This window comes from Enhydra lutris, unplaced genomic scaffold (genome assembly GCF_002288905.1).
Source record: "Enhydra lutris kenyoni isolate GAN:26980312 unplaced genomic scaffold, ASM228890v2 scaffoldscaffold96, whole genome shotgun sequence".
Lineage (NCBI taxonomy): Eukaryota > Metazoa > Chordata > Mammalia > Carnivora > Mustelidae > Enhydra > Enhydra lutris.
In genome coordinates, this window is record NW_019154180.1 from 844,111 (window position 1) to 866,245 (window position 22,135).

General features: G+C 44.3%; 1 protein-coding gene across 2 annotated transcripts in view; it reads right to left on the bottom strand.

Moving 5' to 3' along the window:
• The window catches only part of LOC111139190 (CD99 molecule like 2), an 88,966-nt gene that overhangs the window by 21,696 nt on the left and 45,135 nt on the right, over positions 1-22,135 (bottom strand). Inside the window, exons 2-4 of one of the 2 annotated variants that reach the window (XM_022491382.1) lie at positions 19,123-19,182; positions 8,299-8,364; positions 7,476-7,550 (exon numbers count right to left, since the gene is read on the bottom strand). In XM_022491382.1, coding sequence (XP_022347090.1) covers positions 7,476-7,550; positions 8,299-8,364; positions 19,123-19,182 — 201 coding nt within the window. The remainder of the gene's footprint in view (positions 1-7,475; positions 7,551-8,298; positions 8,365-19,122; positions 19,183-22,135) is intronic. The other variant, XM_022491381.1, reaches the window with a different exon arrangement.

A 22,135-nucleotide genomic window follows, 5' to 3' on the forward strand; every position in this document is an offset into this window, starting at 1 on the left:
AAAGAACAAGTAATCCAATCAAGAAATGGGCAGAAGACATGAACAGACATTTCTGCAAAGGATACATACAAATGGCCAACAGAATGCTCCACATCACTCACCATCAGAGACATACAAATCCAAACCACAGGGAGATCCCACCTCACACCAGTCAGAATGGCTAAAATTAACCAGTCAGGAAACGACAGATGTTGGCAAGGATGCGGAGAAAGAGGAACCCTTCCTACACTGTTGGTGGGAGTGCAAGCTGGTGCACCCACTTTGGAAAAGAGCATGGAGGGTTCTCCGAAAGTTGAAAATAGATCTACCCTACGGCCCAGCAATCACACTACTGGGTTTTACCCCAAAGATGCAAACGTAGTTTAAAGAAGGGCCACGTGCACCCCGATGTTCATAGCAGCAATGGCCACAGTCGCCAAACTGTGGAAGGAGCCAAGATGCCCTTCAACGGACGAATGCATAAGGAAGATGTGGTCCATATACACTATGGAGTATTATGCCTCCATCAGAAAGGATGAATACCCAACTTTTGTAGCAACATGGACGGGACTGGAGGAGATTATACTGAGTGAATTAAGTCAAGCAGAGAAAGTCAATTATCAAACGGTTTCACTTACTTGTGGAGCATAAGGAATAACACAGAGGACACTGGGAGAAGGAAGGGAAAAATGAAGGTGGGGAAATCAGAGTGGGACATGGACCATGAGAAACTATGAACTCTGAGAAACAAACGGAGGGTTTTAGAGGGCAGGAGGGTGGAGGGATGCGTGACCCTGGTGATGGGTATTAGGAGGGCACAGGTTGCATGGAGCATGTAATACGTAAACAATGAATCATGTAACGCTACATCAAAAACTAATGATGTACTGTATGGTGACTAACATAACACAATAAACAAAAAAGATGAAAGACAAGCTACAGAGTAGGAGAAAATCCTTAGAAAACACACATATGACTAAGGACTATGTTCAGAACACATGGAGAGTTCTTAAAAATCAGAGTAAAAAATAAACAATCTGATTAGAAAATGGGCAAAAGACATGAAGAGACATCTCACTGAAGAATTTATACAGATGGCCAAGAAGCACATACAATTAGGGAAGTGCAAATTAAAATCACAATGAGGTAACACCACATGCCTATCAGAATGACTGCATCAAGGACCGGCGAGGATGTGGAGAAAGTGGATCACTCCTTTACCACTGGTGGCGATGTGAAATGGTACAAGCACTCTGGGAAACGGGCTGGCAACATTCTTTAAAAATTAAATTCATGGGGCACCTGGGTGGCTCAGTCGTTAGGCATCTGCCTTCAGCTCAGGTCATGATCCTGGGGTCCTGGGACTGAGCCCCATATTGGGGGGTCCTTGCTCGGTGGGGAGTCTGCTTCTCCTTCTCCCACTCCCCCTGCCTGTGTTCCCTCTCTCGCTGTGTCTCTCTTTGTCAAATAAATAAAATCTTTAAAAATAAAAGGAGCACCTGGGTGGCTCAGTAGTGAAGCGTCTGCCTTTGGCTCAGGTCATAATCCCAGGGTCCTGGAATCGAGCCCCACATCAGGCTCTCCCTCTCCTACTCCCCCTGCTTTCTCCCTCTCCTACTCCCCCTGCTTTGTCTTCCCTCTCTCGCTATGTCTCTCTCTGTCAAATAAATAAATAAATTTGTTTTTAAAAAATTTAAAAATAAAAATAAATAAGAAATAAAACATAAACCTACAACTATCATATGACCCAGCAATCACACTCCTGGTCATTTACCCCAGAGAATGGAAAACTCAAGTTCATACAAAAACCTGCATATAAATGTTTAATAACCAAAAACTGGCAACAACCCAGATGGCCTTCATAAACTGTGGTATATCTACATCATGGAACACTATTTGGGAAGGGAAAGCAACTAACTTTCGATGCCTGGAATAACTTGGCTAGATTTCAAGGGAATTATGCTGAGTCGAAAAGAAAACCAATCCCCAAACATTACACACTATATGATTCCATTTACACAACATTTTCTAAATTGCCAGATTCTACCAATGAACATAGGTTAGGGGTTGGGGACAGGATGGGCGGTTTCAGAGAGGAAGGCGATGGTGTTCATAAAAGGGCAGCAAGAGAATCTTTATGGTGATGTAAGTGTTCTCCGTGTGGACTGTCATGGTGGATACACGCACCCACCCAGGTGACAAACTACACCGAAGTAGAAACACAAACATACGCGTGAGTAGAAATTAACCTGGGAGAATCTGCAGGGCCACCACCGGGGAAAGTGGGTCGAGGGGACACGCGATGTCTCTGTAGTATTTCTTACACCTTCATGAGCTCACAATTTCTTCAAATAGTTAAAAAAAATAGTTAAACACTGATTTGAGCATCAAGGTCATTTTTGGGGGAAAAAAAAAAGATCTGATACATAAATGACTGGTGTTCGGGGCCCAGGAATGTCTATTATCGATCTTAAAAACTAAGGAGCAAAGCAGGCAGAAGGGCAGGAAGTAAGAACATCTAGGAATGAGGTGGGATACATAAGTAGTTTCCAGATCCCAACGGGTTGGTAGCACACTGAAAAATCTTAGAGAGAGGATATCTTTACAGGACAAACATCCCTGCCTCTTGGAGATGAGGGTATAAAATACAACTTTTCTAGAGGGCCTGGGGTCACTGCTTTTCTGTTCTCACACTGCACTTCCCTCTTAAACACCAGAGTCCCATTCTCATCTTTCTAGATCAGTGGATCTAATCTTCCATGGGCACGCTGCCAAGCAGGCCAGCGGTCACTACAAGCCGAAGCTTACAGTTTGGGTTCTGAGGTACTGTGGTAAGTCTTCGGGGCACGTTGGCCTGTGGATCAGAAGAGGCACTTGCCAAGGCTCTGCCAGCCAGGGTGTGCCCTGACGCTAAACCGCCCCGCGCCAACGCCTGCAGCGGCAGCACGCCGGAGAAGAGCCGGGAGCCCAGGCTCCGGTCCCGTCGGCCCGCCAGCTTCGCAGCAGAACCCTCGACAAGTCCTTCTCATCCGAACAAAGAGGGGAGGACGCGACCATGACCCGGAGTTTTTCCTCATGTAAAGGTGGCTTTCGTGTTTTTTAAGTTCACTATAAAAGTAATATATGCTCAATATAAAAATAATCCAGTGGTACAGAACTGAAAGAAATTCTGAGGTGGCTACTCCGAGTCTTTTCAGACGTGCACGCCCGTGTGCGCGTGCGCTCACGTGCTGGCACGCGTGTTTTCACGGAAGCAGATTCTGTTGTGGGACTTGACTCTTGCCATGTCGGTTGCAGAGAGCGCTCTCGTTCCCACACTGGCTGCAGCGCACGAGCGATCTGAGCTGTTTCGCCGTGGGGTTTCCATGCTGCGTTCGGTGCTGATGGAGGACACGAGACAGCTGCCCAGGCGCAGAAGGGCACCTACAGGGACAATGCTTGGACGCAGAATGGCTCAAAGATTTCAGCAAATCGCCATCCGGAAAGCTAGAACTAATTTCCAGGACAGCCCATGGAAGCGAAGTTGTGAAGGCAGAGCTTGACACAACGGAAGACACCTACAGTGACCTTGCTGCTTGCCCTGGCTCCACAGATAACGTGCTCACGGCACAGTCATGGTGAAGAAATCACCGATTTAAGGGAAAACTGATTAAGGTCTCATAACTAGCGCTTGGCCAGAAGTTCTCAAAGAATGTTCCATGAATCCCCGGGGGTCTGTGAGGTCATAACCATTTTGATAACCGTCCTCAGGTAGGCTCTGCCCTTTTACCAGGGCTGACATTTGCCCCGCGCTGCGAACGCGAGGGCATATGCACCGAGCGCCCCCCACGCGAACCAGGGCGGGGGCACCGAATGGTAGGACGAGGCATTGGATTCTGCAGTCGAAAGAGAACGCCAGTTGCCCTCAATGTCCTAGATGGTGGGCAGAACCTGGAGACGGTTGTGAGCATTCCCGCCCCGCTCCCCACCCCATACCAGTGTGCACGGCCTGTGTAGTCCCAGCCCCAGGAGTGCGGGAGGATCCACTGTCATTCCCAAGATCAGGCAGCAGCGAAGGGATTCCCGCAGCTCTAAATCGGATGCGAGTCAGCAGGACTGAGTCCCTCGAAAGGGACAGCGTTCCGCGGGATTCTCACACCACCGGGCTCTAAGCCTGAGCTTCCCCGTGCGGACGCTAAACGGAGGCGGCGCGCCTTCTCGCGCAGACCCCGAAGCGATGGCCACGAGCTCTACAGCCACACAGAAGTGAATTCTGCCAACAGAACCGAGCTTGCCACTAGGTCACCTCGCACGGGAAAAGGGACCATGCAGATACGACGAAGCTAAAGACCTCGAGATGAAAAGATTATCCTGGAACGTCCAGGCAGGCCCAAGGTAATTATAAGGGGGAAGAGACAGGCAGGAGAGTGGGAGGAGGAGAGGTGAGGAGGGAAGCAGGGGTGAGAGTGAGGGAGAAACTGGAAGAGGCTACTTTGCTGGCTCTGAGGATGGGGAAGGGGCCGCTAGCCGAGGCAGGAAAGGGCACGGAAGCAGATTTCTCCCCAGAGCCTCCCGCAGGAACGCAGCTCTGTCAGGACCTTTCATTTTGGTCCAGCAAAACCCAAATCCTATTTCTGACCCCCAGGACCCGTAACGTGATGGATCTGGGCTGTTTTAAAGCCCGCACACCGCTGTCATTTGCTCCAGCAGTGAAAAGAAACTGTAGATTTCGGTAGTAGGGTTAAGGCACTGCTGTAATAAAGACCTAGACACGGAACAGACAACGGCTGGAAGGACTTACGCGCAGCCTGACGGGAAATGCCGGGACTGCCTCGAACAGCCGGTGAGCAGAAATACGAATGTTAACAGCTAGTGCCAGCTATCGAGGACTCGGGAAGACGTCAAGAACGTGGTGGAGAAAACCCAGAGCATACCAGGGAGTCCTTAAAGCATCGCGAAGTCTGTGGATGGGAACAGGGATGTTAAGGACTTTGCCAGGGAGCACTCCTATGGAGGTGAGGAGCGCGCTACAAGCAGAACTTGTAAATAATGAATTTGGACAGGCCAGCTGAGGAGATTTCCAAAAAAAAAAAAAAAAAAGCGTTAAGGGTTTGGCCTCCTTTCCTCCTACTGCCCGTAGTCAAATGCAAGAGGAAAGACAAGACTGAAGGCAGAACTCCCCAGCATACAGCAAGCAGCACTGGAGGGGCTGGGAAAGTTCTATCCTAACCTGACTGCAAAAAGTGCTATAAAATTCACTGCCAAGAGAGCACACTCTGAAGAAAAAGCCAACGGCATGGCTGGCCAACCTTTTATTAGGGCCTTGGAGGGCTCAGAAGGTCAGAGTTTTAGTCACACACAAGGCTCTTTGAAGAGATTATACATATCAGGCGCCTCACTGGAAAGATCTATCTCTTGTCCAAAGGAGCAATCTCTGTGACACACACAGGAAATCTGCAAGGTTCTGGAGCATTTACAGCAGCAGGAACACTGGCGGCTTGGAAGTAAGAGGGACAAACAGAGAACAAAATCAAAGAAGGTTGTTAGCCTCCCAAAATGCTATAGGCAGAAACTAGGCCGACAGAACAACTCGCTGGAAACCTGTGCTATTTTTCGTGAAAAGGGAAGGACGATGCCGAGGACGGAGCTGCGAGCCCGGAGTGCACAGCTGTGAACCACCGCACATGTCCCCAGGCCTGGAACCTCATGCACTTCGCCCAGCTGGATTTCAAAATTGCTGGAAACTGGTAAAATTCTCATGCCTTACATTTTCTCCCTTTTTTCAAGATTTGGCAATTTATCTGAGAGAGTGCATGCGAGCGAGTGGGGGAGACTGCCTCATTCCCTCACTTTTGTAAATGGAGTATCTGTAACTGCTGTTTCCCACCCCTCTACTGTATCTGGGGGATCAACAACTTGTTTCTGGAGTTTCACAGGTGTATATACGGAGGACTGCAGGCCTTACCTACACCTGATTTAGATCATTTAGGTGATAAGATTGGGGACATTTGTGCTGATTAAATTAAGATTTTGGAATCTGAGTTGATGATGTAACCGAGCTGAAACTTTTGAAGCAGCTGAGACAGACTGAATGTCTTTTGCACGTGGGAGGGATAGAGTATTTGTGAGCCAGAGGGCAGACGTGGTAGAAACGCAACGCTCCCCATACAAAGACGGAAGTGTCCTAATTCTAAGAACCTGAGAATACATTACCTCAAACAGGGCAAAAGGTTTTACATGTTTTTTAAAGAATACTGAGATGGGGAGACTATCCGGGGTTATCTGGATGGGTTCAATGCGATCACAAGGGTCTTTGAGACAGAGAGTGTGTGTATGAGTCAGGGATGCTGGGGTGGCTCAGCCAGTCAATCATCTGCCTTTGGCTCAAGTCATGATCTCAGGGTCCTGGGATTGAGCCCCAGGTCAGGCTCCCTGCTCCCCGGGGAGTCTGCTTCTCTCTCCGCCTGCCACTCCCCACCCCCTGCTCATGCAAACACTCTCTCTCTCTGACCAATAAATAAATAAAATATTTTAAAAGAGAGAGAAAGACCTGAAAATGCTATACTACACTGCTGGCTCTGAAGATGGAGAGAAAGGACCATGAGCCAAAAAGCAAGGAAACCAACAGGAGGGACACAGCTATGCTGACACTGACTTTAGCTCAATGAGAGCCATTTCAGATTTCTGACCTCAAGGAATATAAAACACAGGTGTTGGTTAAGTGACCGACTTTGTGGTAATTCATTACAGCAGCCACAGAAAACGAACCCAGCCTCAGATCTCACATGAGACCCCAGACCCGGCAGACAGCCCACCTGCAGCTCTGCAGAAAACACTGAGTGGAGGACCCCGCTAGACAGAACCCAAACTCCTGACCCGGGGTGGGTGTGTACGAGAACACACCGGAATCACTCTAACGCGTGACAAAACTGTGTACGCCTCAACACACATGCAAGGACGGATAAACCTTGGGAGTTGGAACGAGTGTATCAATCAACGGTTGTGATACTGCAGTACAATTTGCAACACGCTACCACTGGAAAAAACTGCGTGAACAACCTATAACAACGTATAGGTGTGAATCCAGAAGGAGGCGTGAGAATCCGGCTCTTCCACCAAGATGTCCTAGAAATTCTCTAAAGGTACACAAAAGTCTTGTCACTTAATTGTTTTTGTCTTTGCCAAGCAGTTATCATAAAAAATATGTTGTTTGTTAACAGATATGACATTTTATTATTGTTCATTTTAAATAAATAAATATTTTAAGATTTGTTTTGTTTTACATTCGAAGATGAGAAATACTGCTAGACATGACCCACGAAAACAAAAGCCCTCGCGATCCTCAACGATGCTGGGAGTCCTGAGACCAAAACGTTTGAGAACTACTATTTTAGGGTTCTGTGCCTCGAAGCACCCTGAGTCCTAGGGGAACGCTGCGGGCTGTTGTAGTTAATGAACAACTACAAGGTCCGGGGAGCCGCCGTGCTGGCCAGTGCTGCCAACCGGCTCCGACTTACCTCCTCCCCCCGTGCTCGGTTTCCTGCGGCCGTCGTGTGGGTCGTCCAAAGCATCAGCCAAGTCAAATGCACTACCTTCGGTGAGCATCAAAACACAAAGGAAACAGCCAACTGATTAACGACTGGGTACAAGAGTCTGAAAAATGCAAAACACTCCTGGGTGCAACTGATCGACACAATCGGTGAGTTCAGACAAAGAAGCTTAAGTTGGGTTCCCACTCCCACAGACACTGGTAATGAAAATACCAACAGATGAATCGAGTTGCTGCTCTCAGTCTCTGCACTGTATTACCATTTTCTCAACTAATTTATATCTCTGTGTATGCTTGGCTTATGCCAGCAAACAGACCATTTTAATTGTCTACTCACTGATTACACGTATTGACCCAAGATTCAAAACCAAGTGCAGAGTCCACAGACCAGACAAACACAGAGGCCGCATGGTCACAAAGAAGCCCTTCGAGGGTGGAAATGTGAAGACAGGAGAGCAAACCACAGAGCAGGGGTAACTCTCTCTTCGGTCATGACTGTCTCTCCAGAAGAATGGTAGCCATCCACTTCCAGAAACACAGTAGCATGCTCAGAAAGTACTAGTATCAAGTTCCCAGATGGGAGCAATGACTGTGTCCCCCACCCCAAGGCAAGGTTTACTTTTTTGTTTTGTTTTGTCCATATCAGTGAGGATGTCTGAATAGTAAAGTGGCCCATCTGGAGAAAGCTGAAACAACTCCAAGAAAAGTCACGAAGAAGCACCAGGTTCCAAAATCCTTCACTGAAAGAGGACGCCAGAATATAAATGTTCTCCTCAGAGGGGCCATATTACCTGCAGGCTTTGGCGGAGCTCTGGTTGTTCCTGGCCTCTTGGTTGTGGTGCCATGGTCCCATCGTGCTAAAATGGGGAAGGGGGACAGCATGGGAACACATTTAGTAACAAAATACAGCAGCCACTTCACGGCTCAGGGATGTCACATCAGAACTATGGTGCCCTTGTCTTAGTCCTTGAGGCCCCTCTAAGGCCTCTGACAACCCCTGTGAGGATGACAGTGGAATGTACAAGGTCTAAATGAGAGACCGGTTCCATTCACTTTCCTTCAGAGGACTGGTGGTAAGGCAGACACGGTCCCACAAGGGACCTGAAGGTTAATGGGGCGAGGTGTTCAGCCTCGATCTGCTGGATAGGACGGACCCCATGGCCTGGGGGGTTCCAGAGCTTGGGCACGACCCGTGGGAGCTTCAGGCCTTGGTTTCCACCACTATCAACCTGGCACCATAACCATAAATAACAGTGCCCAGGGATGGACTGAGATTATGTTCCCAGGAGAGTGTGGGAGTGTCTTATGAACTGAAAGTAGTATAATACCGACGAAATAGTTCATATAAGCATGGTTATTACTCCGTACTATTGGGTTTTTCAGCGTAACCGGACTCCTCTAAAAATACAGACTTCTTTCACTCCTATCATACAGTATACTATGTAATAGTTTTCTAATAGTTTCTTTCCTTAGACATCAAGACTTCTGTGTAACTGTTCCTACTATTAGAAGTAGTAAAGGAAATTTAAGAGCAAAGGTAGAAAATGGTTGAAAGTAAAAAGACGGGTAAAAGTATGATAGCAACTGTGAGAGAGGCGGAGGAGCTAAGGCACTACCAGATAAAACACACGTCAAGAAAAACACAGTTACAAGAGTCAAAGAATGACAGTTTGTAATCATGAAAAGATAAATGCAGCAGGAAGATAAAATTTTAAATGTATACGCACCCAGCAACCAAGCCCCAAAATACAGGCAGCAAAAAAAAAAAAAAAAAAAAAGGCAAAAATCAAAGAATAGGTAATTTGACAATAATAGTTGTAGATTTCAATACCATCCTTTCAATCATAGATAGAACAGCTTGATAGAAAATCAGAAAGGAAGACTTGAATCAATGGGTCAAAGAAGAAGTCACAGGGCAAATTGTTAAATACCTTGAGGTGAATGAAAAAGAAAACATACCAAAACTTATGTGTTATTGTGAAAGCAGTGCTGGAGGGGAAATTTCTAGCTGTAAACATTGACATTTTAAAAAGTCTCAGATCAACAACCTAACCTTTCACATCAAAATATTAGATAGGGGCCCTGGGTGGCTCAGTCATTTAAGGGTCCAACTCTTGATTTCAGCTCAGGTCATGAGCTCAGGGTCAGAAGACTGAGCCCCGCATTGGGCACCATGCTGAGCGTGGAGTCTGCTTGAGATTCTGCCTCTCCTTCTCCCTCTGCGCTCTCTCTCTCTATCTCAAATAAATGAATAAAAGCTTTAAAAAAAATTAAAGAGTAAACTAAACCTACATCAAGCAGAAGAAAATAAAAATTGGAGCATAAATAATTGCAATAGAGAATATAAAAAATAGAGAAAAAACAAATCCAAAAATTTGATTCTTTTGACAAAACTGACAAACTGTTAGCAGACCAACCCAAGACAAAAAGAAAGAAGACGCAAATTACTAAATTCAAGAATGAAGGAGAGGACATTACACCAACTGTACAGGAATAAAAAGAATAAAGGAACGCTATGAAAAATTATATTACAATAAATTAGATAACCTGGATGAAATGGACAAATTCTTATACACAAACCACCAAAACTGACTCAAGAAGAAACAGAAAATCTGACTAGACCTACAAATAAACAGAGTGAATCAGGATTTAACAACTTCCCAGAAAGAAAATCCCAGGACCAGAAGTCCTCATTGGTGATTTCTACCAAATATTTAAAGAAAAATGAGCACCGGGTGGTATACTGAACTGATAAATCATTGAACATTGTATCAAAAACCAATGATATACTATACCTTGTCTAAGTGAATCTAAGGAAAAAGAAATAATGAAAAATCAAAGTCAACTCTTCTTAAACTCTTCCCAAAAATAGAGGAGAGAATACTTAAGTCATTCTGTGAAGCCAGTAGTACCTTATACTAAAGCCACCACAAGATAACTAAATAATAAGTTCACCATAGACCTTTAACCCTTATGGACAGAGACACAAAAATCCTCAACAAAACACTAGCAAATCAAATCCAGAAGCATACTAGGACTATAAAACATGGCAAAGTAAGATTCATTCCAGAAATGTAAGGGTAGCTCAATATAAGAAAAACCAATCACTAAAATACTAAAAACTAATAGAACAAAGGGAAATAAAGCACTTGATCATCTCACCTAGACTGTGAAGAATGAAATAAAACTGTCTCTAGTCAACGATGACATGACCTTACATACAGAAAACTCTAACAACCCAGACCTATCCCCCACCAAAAAAAAAAAAAAAAAAAAACAATGGGCCAAAATCCCAGAGACATAATATGCCCAGCAAAGCTGCTGGACACAAGATCCATATACAAAACTCAAAGTGATTTCATTATAACAGCCTCAAAAGAATAAAACTTTTACAGATCAGTTTAACAAAGGATGTGTAAAGATTTGTACACTAAAAGCCACAAAACAGTGTTGAAACTAGTAACGAGTCTAAGCGGAACGCCCCATTGTCACAGAAGACTCGCTACGGTTAAGATGGCAATATGACACAAATCAACCTACAGATTCTGTGCAATCTCTGCCAAAATTTCAACTGCCTTTTCTTTTTTACAGAAATGGATAAACTGATCCTAAAATTCAGATGGAATTACATGGGGGCCCAAAGAGCCAAAAGAACAGGAAAAATAAAATTAGAAGAGTCACACTACAAACCTAGAGTAATCAAACCTGTGTGATACTGGCATTAAGTGTGTGTGTGTGTGTGTATGTGTGTGAGATATATATACATATATATCAAGAATGTGTGTGTATGTGTGTGTGTGTGTACACACAGTAATGTCACAGTTTTGAGAGTTCAGAAAGAACCCACATATTTATGGTCAATGATTTTCAAGAGGGTGCCAAGACCATTCAATGGGGGAAAAGAATGGTCTTTTTGATAAACGTTGCTGGGACAACTGGATATCCACATGCAGAAGAATGAGGTTGGCCCTCTTCCTCACAGTATATACAAAATTACCACAAAACAGATCAATCTGGCCACAAATTTTCAGAGACGACACCAAAGGCATGAGCAACAAAAGAAAAAGGATAAATTAAACTTCATCGAAACTGAAAACCTCCGTGCATCTAAGTACATTTTCAAAAACTGAAAAGATAACCTACGAAATGGGAGAAAATATTTGTAAATAGTATCTGATGAAACTCTGGCATTCAGTATGTATAAAGACCTCCTCAGTCACCAGGGAAACACAAATAAAAACCACACTGAGGTTCTACTTCATCCCTACTAGAAGGGCTATAATCTTTTTTTTTTTAATTGGAAAATAAAGACATGAACATAAAGCCAGAACCAAAAAACCCTTAGGGAAAAAAACAGGAAAAAAATTGACATCAGACCTAACAACGATTTCTTGGATGTGATACCCAAAGTACAGGGAACAAAAGCAGAAACAGACAAGTGTGACTGTATCAAATCAAAAGGCTTCTGCACAGCAAAGCAAACAGTCAACAAAATGAAAAGGCAATGTATGGAATGAGAGAAAATATTTGCAGATCATATATCTGATAAGGGGTTCATATACAAAATACGTAAGGAAATCCTACAACTCTGTAGCAAAACAAGTAATCTGGTTAGAAAATGGGCAAAGGACTTAGCTAGTTCTTCAAAGAAATGGCCAACAGGTATATGAAAAGATGCGCTCATCATCACTAATCAGGAAAACGCAAATCAAAATGAGAGACCACCTCAGCTGTTAAGATGATTATTATTTAAAAACACACACACAAAAGGTAACATGCTGGTAAGGTTGTGGGGAAAAGGGAACCCTTGCACACTGTCGGAGGGAACATAAAATAGTACAGCCAGCATGGAAACAGAATGGTGCTTCCTCATAAAAGGACAAAAATAGGACTACCGCTGGATCGAGCAACACTACTTCTGGGCTTCTATCTGCAAGAAATGAAATCAGGATCTCAGGGGTCTGCACATCCATGTTCATCGCAACCTGATTCTCAATAGCTGTGAGAAAGCAGCCGTCAGCCGATGAATGAGCAAAGTGTGGTCTAGCCATACAACGGCGCAGCAGTCATAAAGAGAACGAAGCACCGATATGCAGGCTATACAGTGGGTGAGCCTCCAAGACATTCTGCTAAATGAACAACAAAACGTCACGTATTATATGATGCCATTTACACGAAATACCCAGAGTAGATAAATCAACTGATAAAGTACACTGGTGACTGTCTGGGGCAAGGGGAGAGGCGGAAGGAGGAAAAACGGCTTCCTGGGTAAGGGATTTTACTTTGGAGGGATGGAAATGTGTGGGGACCAGATAGACACGGTGGTTGCCCAACACTGTGAATGTGTTCAAACAGCCGATTTTAGGTTTTGTGAATTTTACTTCAGTACTTTTTTAAACAAAGAGGGATCGGTGGGGTGGGAAAGGAGATCATGTCCACGACTACAGGTTTAGTCCACCATCATTCAGTTTTAATAAAGTACAGCTGGAAGTTGAGACAATGGCAAGTCTTTCCCTTAAAGCGACCATGCCTGCTTCCTCCTTGGGAAGGCTTCTGGGGCACCAACGCGCGCCTCAGTGTGAAGACCACACCAGGGGGTGGGTTGATGAGAGGACCATGTGTGATGACCTACCGTCATTATACATACACTTTTTAATCCAGCTCATCAACAGTTTGGAGAGGATTTTAGGTCTATAATTTCCATTTGACTTTAAGCTGTAAAATTTAAAAGGAGGCTCTGTGTATCTATATTGTGGTGATACATTACTGAAACCATTATTTGAGCAATTCTCATAAAAGCAATGGTCACTTATGTATTAGTACATTTTTTTCCTTTTTTATTCTTTTTTTAAAATTTTTATTCATTTTTTTTTCTTTCCAGTGTTCCAGCATTCACTGCCTATGCACCACATCCAGTGCTCCACACAATATGTGCCCGCCTTATGCAATAGTACTTTAAAATCCGCAGCACTCAAACAGCTCATGGAAGGATATTTCTTCTTCCAGACTTTTTTTTTTAAGTCAACTGGCCAGAGACCTAATAAGGGTTTCTTTTTGGACTCTCGTTCTATTTGATTGACCTAATCATGTCTATCCTATCCCAGTACCACGCAGTTGGGATCGTTAATAGCTCTGTGGAGTTCTGCCCAAGTACACGGTTTCTGGAGAAGTGCGGTTCCTCTGAAAATCTGCAGGTGCCATTTCAAGAGCTCATTCCTTACCACGCGTGCGGAACCTACAGCTCTGTCACAGCCCGAGCCTGCGAGGATGTAGAATGTTAGTGTGGATTTGTGTGATTTTTAAGATACTATTAACTACAGGTTTTCCTGTCGTGAACTTTTAAATGGGATTTATTATCCATAATTGAGAGGAGGAAAGTCTAGCTACTTATCAAGGAATTAGAACAGTAGGTCAACTTCATGAAAGCGGTGAGCTCCTAAAATAAAGAAACCTATTTCTGTGAAGCTTTTCTCAAAATGACTAACTTAGAAGAGCATCTCTGCTGCTCAGTAAACATTGCTAGCAATATGGCACTCCGGCCAGAGGGTTTCTTTTTAACATGTGCCTATGACATCACAGTAAACAACACTGGCCAGGTTCCCCCAAGGGGGCTTAATGATGGTGTCCGTGGCCTTCCGAGGAAAGGGGAAACTCATAAGCTTTATAGGGCAGGGGCGCCTGGGTGGCTTAGTCAGTTAAGCAATCAACTCTTAACTTCAGCTCAGGTCATGATCTCAAGGTCCTGGGATCGAGCCCCGTGTTGGGCCCTAACCCTGCTCAGCAGGGAGTCTGCTTCAGAGTCTCTCCCTTTGCCCTCCCCTCCTTCAAATAAATAACTAAAAAAGAAAGAAAGAAAAGAAAAGAAGCTTCATAGGGCAAAGGCAGTAGTGTGCTCCCTGTGAATGACTACACACACCGCAGAAGGAAGAGAAGGAGGGAAAAGGGGTGGAGATGGAAAGATAGGGTGGGAGAAGGGACGGAGAAGCAGTTCTGAAAGCAACAGGGGTGACCTTGAAAATACTGTGCTCAGTAAAAGAAGCCACAAGTGAAGTCCACGTTATATGACTCCATTTATATGAAATATCTGTAAGAGGGAAATCAGGGGATTGACAGCTGAAGGGTACAGCTTCTTTTTGAGGCGATGAAAATGTTCTAAAATGGACTGTAGTGGGGGCACCTGGGTGGCTCAGTGGGTTAAGCCTCTGCCTCCGGCTTAGGTCATGAGATCGGGGTCCTGGGATCGAGCCCTACATCAGGCTCCCCACTCAGCGGAGAGTCTTCTTCTCCCTCAGCCTCTGACCCTCCCCCTGCTTGTGCTCACTGTCAAAGTCTTTAAAAGCAAAACAAAATGGACTATAGTGATAATTGCACAACCCTGTAAATGTACTAAAAGCCACTGGATTGCACACTTTAAAATAGGTGAATTACAGTATGTGAATTATAGCTCAATAACGCAGCTCTCAAAATACTACTCCAGAAGCTTCACCTTGTACTTAGACTAAAGTGGTCACCATGTCCTAGAAGGCCCTATATGATCCAGCCCCTTCTGAATTCTGTCTTTTCTCCAGCACCCTCCACACTCTAGTCACACAGGCCACCTTCTGAGTCCCAGAGACAGCTCAGTCCTCTTCTGCCTCAGGACTCTTACACCTGATCTTCTGGCCTTGACAGCGCTTCCCCCACTCCTTGCGGGTCACCTCTCATCAGGGAGGCCTTTTCCACTTCATCTAAACTAGCCACCACTTACCACCTCCTCGGGCCCTCCCTATCCTGTCAACTGGTTTTATTTGCTCCAGAGTACTCAGTGAGATCTGAAATTATTTCATGCACTGTGTCTCTTCAGAGAAACTGACATCATGAGCACAGGCCCAACCCCTACAGTACGCCCAGCACCTGGGATGTAGGGGTTAGGCCTGTGCTCAGGGCAGCAAGCAGGCACTCAAACCCTGTTGAGGGATGAATGAAGGTCACTGACAATACCCTGACCTAGGAGGTTTGGGGATTGTTTACCCAAGAAACGTACAAGATACAAACCAGAACATTCTCCACCAGAAAACGTAATTGAGCCGAGGAGAAATCAACAGGTCTATCTCTCTGAATCTCAGTAGCATGAATTGTAAGCTAAGACAGAAAAAAAAAGTGATGAGCTTTTGGAGAATGTTATTCAACCAAAGACACCACGTGCTGGTGCTCCAACGGGTCCCAGGCACACTGGCTGACGGGTGCTGATGAAGAGCGGGTGAGGTTTGCCTTCTCCCAACGGAGAAAAGGATGTAAATACTTAAAAGTCCCCCATTAGGAAAGTAACAAATTTCCTAATTGGGGGGTCTTTATATTTAGGTTTTTGGTTTTTCTGGTCATGTTTGTTTGGGGAGATGTTACACGATTTCATTAAAACCATCACTGCTGGGGCACCTGGGTGGCTCAGTGGGTTAAGGCCTCTGCCTTCAGCTCAGGTCATGATCCCAGGGTCCTGTGATCGAGCCCCGCATCGGGCTCTCTGCTCGGCAGGGAGCCTGCTTCCTCCTCTCTCTCTCTCTGCCTGCCTCTCTGCCTACTTGCGATCTCTGTCAAATAAATAAAAAAAAACTATAAAAAAAAAAAAAAAAAAAAAACATCACTGCTAATAAACTAAGTGTTTTTCCTCCAGGAATCCGAAAGGCCACCTGCACGTACAGGACGTGAGCACACGCAGGAAAATCCTGAGAATACTCTAAGCTCTCACCTCACAGCACACATGAAAACGAACTCCTTTTTTTTTTTTTTAAATATTTTATTTATTTATTTGACAGACAGAGATCACAAGTAGGCAGAGAGGCAGGCAGAGAGAGAGACAGAGGAGGAAGCAGGCTCCCTGCTGAGCAGAGAGTCTGATGCGGGGCTCGATCCCAGGACCCTGGGATCACGACCTGAGCCGAAGGCAGAGGCTTAGCCCACTGAGCTACCCAGGTGCCCCTAAAAATGAACTTCTAAGAGATTTCTGGTTTCAGGTTTATCATCCAGTTTGAGTTAATTTTTTTATAAGGTGTGAGGCAAGGGTCCAACTTCATTCTTTGGCAACTGGATATGCAGCTGTCCCAGCACTGTTTATTCAAGAGATTATTCCTTCCCCATTGGGCAGTCCCGGCATCTTTGTCAAAAGTCAACTGGCCATAGATATAATGGTTTATTTCTAGACTCTCCAATTCTATTCCACCGAACTCCAGGTCTCTTCATGCTAGTGCCATACCGCCTTGATCACTGCAGGTTTGTAGTAAGTTCTAAAATTAGGAAGTGTGAGTCCTCCGACTTTTTCTTTTTTTCATGATTAGTTTGGCAATTTTTTTTTTTTTAATTTCAGAGAGAGAGAGAAAAAGGATGAATGAGCATGGGGGGGGGGGGGGGGGCAGGGAGAGAATCTTCAGCAGGCTCCATACCACACCCAGCACGGAACCTGATGTGGGGCTCGATCTCATGACCCTGAGATCATTACCTGAGCTGAAATCAAGGGTTGGAAGCTTAACCTACTAAGCCACGCAGGTGCTCCAAGACAATCTGGCAATTTGGGGTCCCCTGAATTTCGTATGAATTTTAGAATCAGCTTGTCTGTTTCTGTAAAAATTCTAGCTGGGATCTTGATAAGAATTGCTTTCAGTGTGTTGGTCAGTTTATGTAGGCATGCATTCCTCATGTAGCCTTGACTGACACCAGAAACTCAGCCAGAGTCGAATCAAGGAACAATATAACGGCCAACACTCACTGAGCTCTGAACTTGTACCAGTCCTGTGCTGAGCACTTTACACGGGCCAACTCACCTAATCCTTCCAATAATCCTAGGAGGTTGGGCTTATTATTAACCTCACGTGAGACACAAGGAAATGGAGGCACAGAGAAGTCAGGAGACTCACCCAAGGTGGCAGGAAGTGGCAGAGGCAGGGTTCGGACACAAGAAGTCTGGCTCCAGAGCCCCTGCCTTTCTCAGTCCAGAATACACAGAGACTCCTCAAACCCATAAGAAAAAGACAAGAAAACCGGCAGAAAAAAAATGGGGAAGGGATATGAACAGCTAATTTACCAAAGAAGAAAATACAAATGGCCAATAAATATATGAAATGATGCTCTGTCTCACTACAGTGAGGAAAATGCATGATACAGCACTAAGATATTTTGACCATCATATTGGTAAAATGCCTTTGACTAATAAAATCTGGTTGATGTGCACATCTGGAAGAAAAGGAACTGAATAGTATTCAGTGAATATATAATGGTATATTCATTTTGGAAACAATTTGGCAGAATCTAATAAAACAGAAAATACATATACCCTTCAGCGTGATAGTCCCACTGACCTGATACACAAAAGATATGGACAAGAATGTTCACTGAAGCCCTATTTGTAATTATGCAAAATGAAAGCAAATCACACATCAGCCAGTAAGGAAAGGGCAGCACTGGACACGGCCAGAGCCACGTCACTGGGATGCCAGCTCCATGAAGCCCAAGGTTGCGTGTGAAGTATAGATATAATGATGTGGTCCCACAGTGGCCCCCCAAATATATAGTGGAGTCCTAATCTGCAGATGCCATAAACGGGAACCCTATTTGGAAAAACAGTCTTTGCAGATGTCATTAAGGACACCTGAGATGAGATCATGCAGCATTATCCAGGTGAGTTCTAAATCCAACAAAAAGAACCCCCAGAAGAGACAAGAGAAGACAACACCACACAAAGGAGAAGGCTCTGTAAACATGGAGGAGGCAGAGACCGGAGTGAGGCAGCTACAAGCCACCACAGGTGTGCCGGCCAGGAAGCTTCCTGTGCTCGAGCCTGCAGAGGGAGCGTGGCCCCGCCGACACCTTCACTTTGGACCCCTGGCCTCCAGATCGGTGAGAGAACACGTTTTGGTGGGTTTAAGCCTGACGGTTTATAAAACTGAGATAACACTCACTCAAGTCTTCAGTACTTACTAAATTCAAAAAAGGTTGTCCAGTAATACATGCGTAACTAAAAGAAAAAGCCTCACACATCATGTAAAACAAAAACACCAATCTATGTGTACGGATGTGCGTAACAGCACAGAAAATCACCTGGGACCAGCATATTCCAGACGGACTCAGCAGTTTCCTCCTGGGATGGGAAGGACATTAGTAGGATGGGGAGGGGTCACAGAAAATCTCGGTTTTACTTTCTAATGTTCACACTTAAAAAAAAAAAAAGTGGTTTAATTTTTTTTTTTTTCAAAAAAAAATGTAAAGAGAAATGGACAACAAAGCGTAGCATTTGAGAGTTTACATGTAGACACCATTTTAAGAAAAACCATTGTTTAAAAAAAATCTAGAAGGAAAAACAAATCTCTTATTCACTTCAAAGTACTTTTTCCTTGAGCTAGGGAAAGGCAGTCTTCTAAGGCCACTGGGGAAAATGCTGTATCAGCTGTTACACATTGTGTGGTATTCTTCGCAAAGGAAACAAATGATGTTAAATATTCAGATTTGCTTTTAAATAATGCAATTTATGATACCCCTATTATATCCGATCAGTACAGACAAAAAGTGTTTTCCCTGGGTGTATATTCTGAGTGGGTGGTGCATATTAATCACTATTATTTGTTTTTAATAGTTTGATTACTACTCACGCTTTACTGAGGAAGTTTCTTTCAACGCATCCTCCAGACGAAAATCAGAGTCCCCAGATCCTAAAAATTAAAAAAAAAACGATTTTTAAAATTTAATTATTTTTCCATAAAACAAAATCATTCTGAAATAGTTTCTTGTAATCGTTGTTTCCCTTTAGAGGGTGTCATGAAGATTAATGCCACAAAAGGAAACTGGTAGAAGCCATCCAAAGACACACTGAGTTGATTTCCTTCTACAATCAACTTATCTCCACCAAAAACAAAATGGAAAAATGGTTTTCGCAGATATAATTAAGGATCTTGAGATCATCTAGCATTGAATCTCACCAAGTTTACTGATCACAGTCTTCTGTCCACTAGAAGCTGAAGGCTCAACTGCACAGATCACCAAGCCCAGCCCATAGAATGTACACCTTGCAACAAGGAATACTGGGGTCCAAAGCTCCACTGATTATGAGCCAGGTTCTTACAATCCCCTCCACATCTTGTAAACTCTGCACTGCTCTGTGTCAATCCAGGGTACCTTCCCCCAACCCCAGTATCCGTATCTAGATGAGCAGCTCTGATTACACACCACTTAAAAGGCTAGAGGGAAAAGCTTTTCACAAGAGAATCTGTTCTCAGAGGCAGACTCATCTGCCCAACTCTGCTTGCTTATGGACCTGACACCTATCATTCCCCCCATATGGGCACGTAGTTTCCCAGAGGAGTATATGTATTATCACTTCTCAAACTATTACGCATGCATACTAGAACTGAACAAATGGGTAGGTAAGTGGGTGATGAACTGTAGAAGCCTGGCTTCTCACTGCTGGAGAGCGAGACTGTAGGTAAGAGAGGGCTAGAATGGGAGGAATCCAAGATGACAGGGGAGTAGGAGACCTTACTTTCGTCTGGTCCCAGGAATTCAGCTAGCTAGCTATCAAACTATTCTCAACACCTACGAACTCAACTGGAGATATAAGAGAAGAACAGCTGCAACTCTGCAAATATAAAAACGATCACTTTCTGAGGTCGGGTGCAGAGAAGTGAATCGAGGCAAAGATAAACCATGGGGGGAGGGAGCCTCCATAAGCCAGCTATAAGCCATAAGCCATAAGCCATAAGCCATAAGCAGCTGAATGCCAAATCAGAACTTTTAGAAGTCTGATGAGGGACATCACTCAGGTGGCTAAACGGGGGCAGATGCTAGGTGGGACAGTGTGGTCTCAGGATCCCCAGGTCATAGGCACTGGGGGTGCCTGAGTGCAGCAGAGCTCTCAGGCATCAGAGCAGGGAAGCTGGCAGCAAACAGTGAGCCCAGGAGTGGGCTCTCAGGTTGGGGTTGCCACATACCACAAACAGTGGCACAGTTGGGCCACTGCTCTCAGAGCAGGGGCCCAGGGAGTGGCAGAACTGCAACAAGACGTCCCTTCTTCCCCTGGAAGGAACAGCGTGGGAGTGTGCAACTGGAGTCTGCAGGGTTTGGAGACTCAAAATGGGGTCTTGTACCTGTGATAGAAACGCTCGGTCACATGCCGCACAAGCATGGAGTGTGGCCGGAGACCAGGGAGACAGGAATGACTGACTGTATTTCTCTGAGGGCGCACTGAGAAGTGGGAAACCAAGCTTTGGGCTCCAGGGCTGGAGACTGGGAGGCCGCCATCTTCATTCTCATCCTCTAAAGCTGCCCGGAAAGCCTTTGGAGGATGAAAGCTCCTGAAAGCAAACCCAACAGGTGACGTAGCCTTGCCCCCTGCAAGGGCAGTGCAAATCTACCTGGGGCAAAGACATCTGAGAATCAATGCAGCAGGCCCCTCCCCTAGAAGATAAGCAAGAACATCCAGCCAAGACCAAGTTTATGATCATAGAGAAATGCAAAACTCTGGCATTAGGGAAATACGGCACACAGAATTCATAGGGTTTTTCCCCATGATTCCTTGGTCTTTCAATTTTAATTTTCTTTCTCATTCCTTTTACAACCAATTTCTTATTTTATCAACTGTAAATCTTTTTTCATTTTTTACAGTTACATTCTATCCTTTCACTGTATGTAATTTTATTTTTGTACCTGTAAGTTTTTCTTTCTTTACAATTTTAGGATCTAGTTTTCTAACAAACAAACCAAAATACACACAGGATCCAGTGTGTATGGATCTGTTCTGTTCAACCATCTGATTCTCTTATTTTTTCCTTTTATTATTTTTTTCAATTTCAGGTCTCTTCTGATTTGTTTAGGGTATATTTCTCTGAGGTCATTGTTGTCATTTTAGTATTATGTTCTCTCATTCATCTATTCTTCTCCAGAAAGAAAGACAAGAGAGAAAAACGTACCTCAAAAAAGAGAACAAGAGGCAGTACTGACTGCCAAGGACCTAATCAGTATGGATATAAGCAGAAGTTGAAACTAGAGTTCAGAATTAACAATGATAAAGATACTAGCTGGGATTGAAAGAAGCATGGACGACACTAGAGAATCCCTTTCTGGAGAAATAAAAGAACTAAAATCTAATCAAGCTAAAATTTTAAAAAAGCTATTAATGAGGTACAATAAAAAAATGAAGGCTCTAACTGCTAGGATAAATGAGGCAGAAGAGAGAATTAGTGATACAGAAGACAAAATTATGGAGACTAAAGAAGCTGAGAAAAAGATAAATCTACTGGATCACGAGGGGAGAATTCTAGAGATAAGTGATACTGTCAAAGTGGAACAACAGAATAATTGGGATCCCAGAAGAAGAAGAAAGAGAGAGGGACAGAAGGTATATTGGAGCGCATTATAGCTGAGAACTTCCCTAATCGGGGGAAGAAAACAGGCATTCAAGTCCAGGAGGCACAGAGAACTCCTCAAAAATCAGTAAATATAAGTTAACAAGGGAAACTTGCTAATCTCAAAGACAAAGAGAAAACCCTGACAGCAGCTAAGGACAAGAGGTCCATAACCTAAAAGGGTAGGAACATTATACTGGCATCAGACCTATCCACAGAGACCTGGCAGGCCAGAAAGGACTGGCATGAGATATTCATAGTGCTA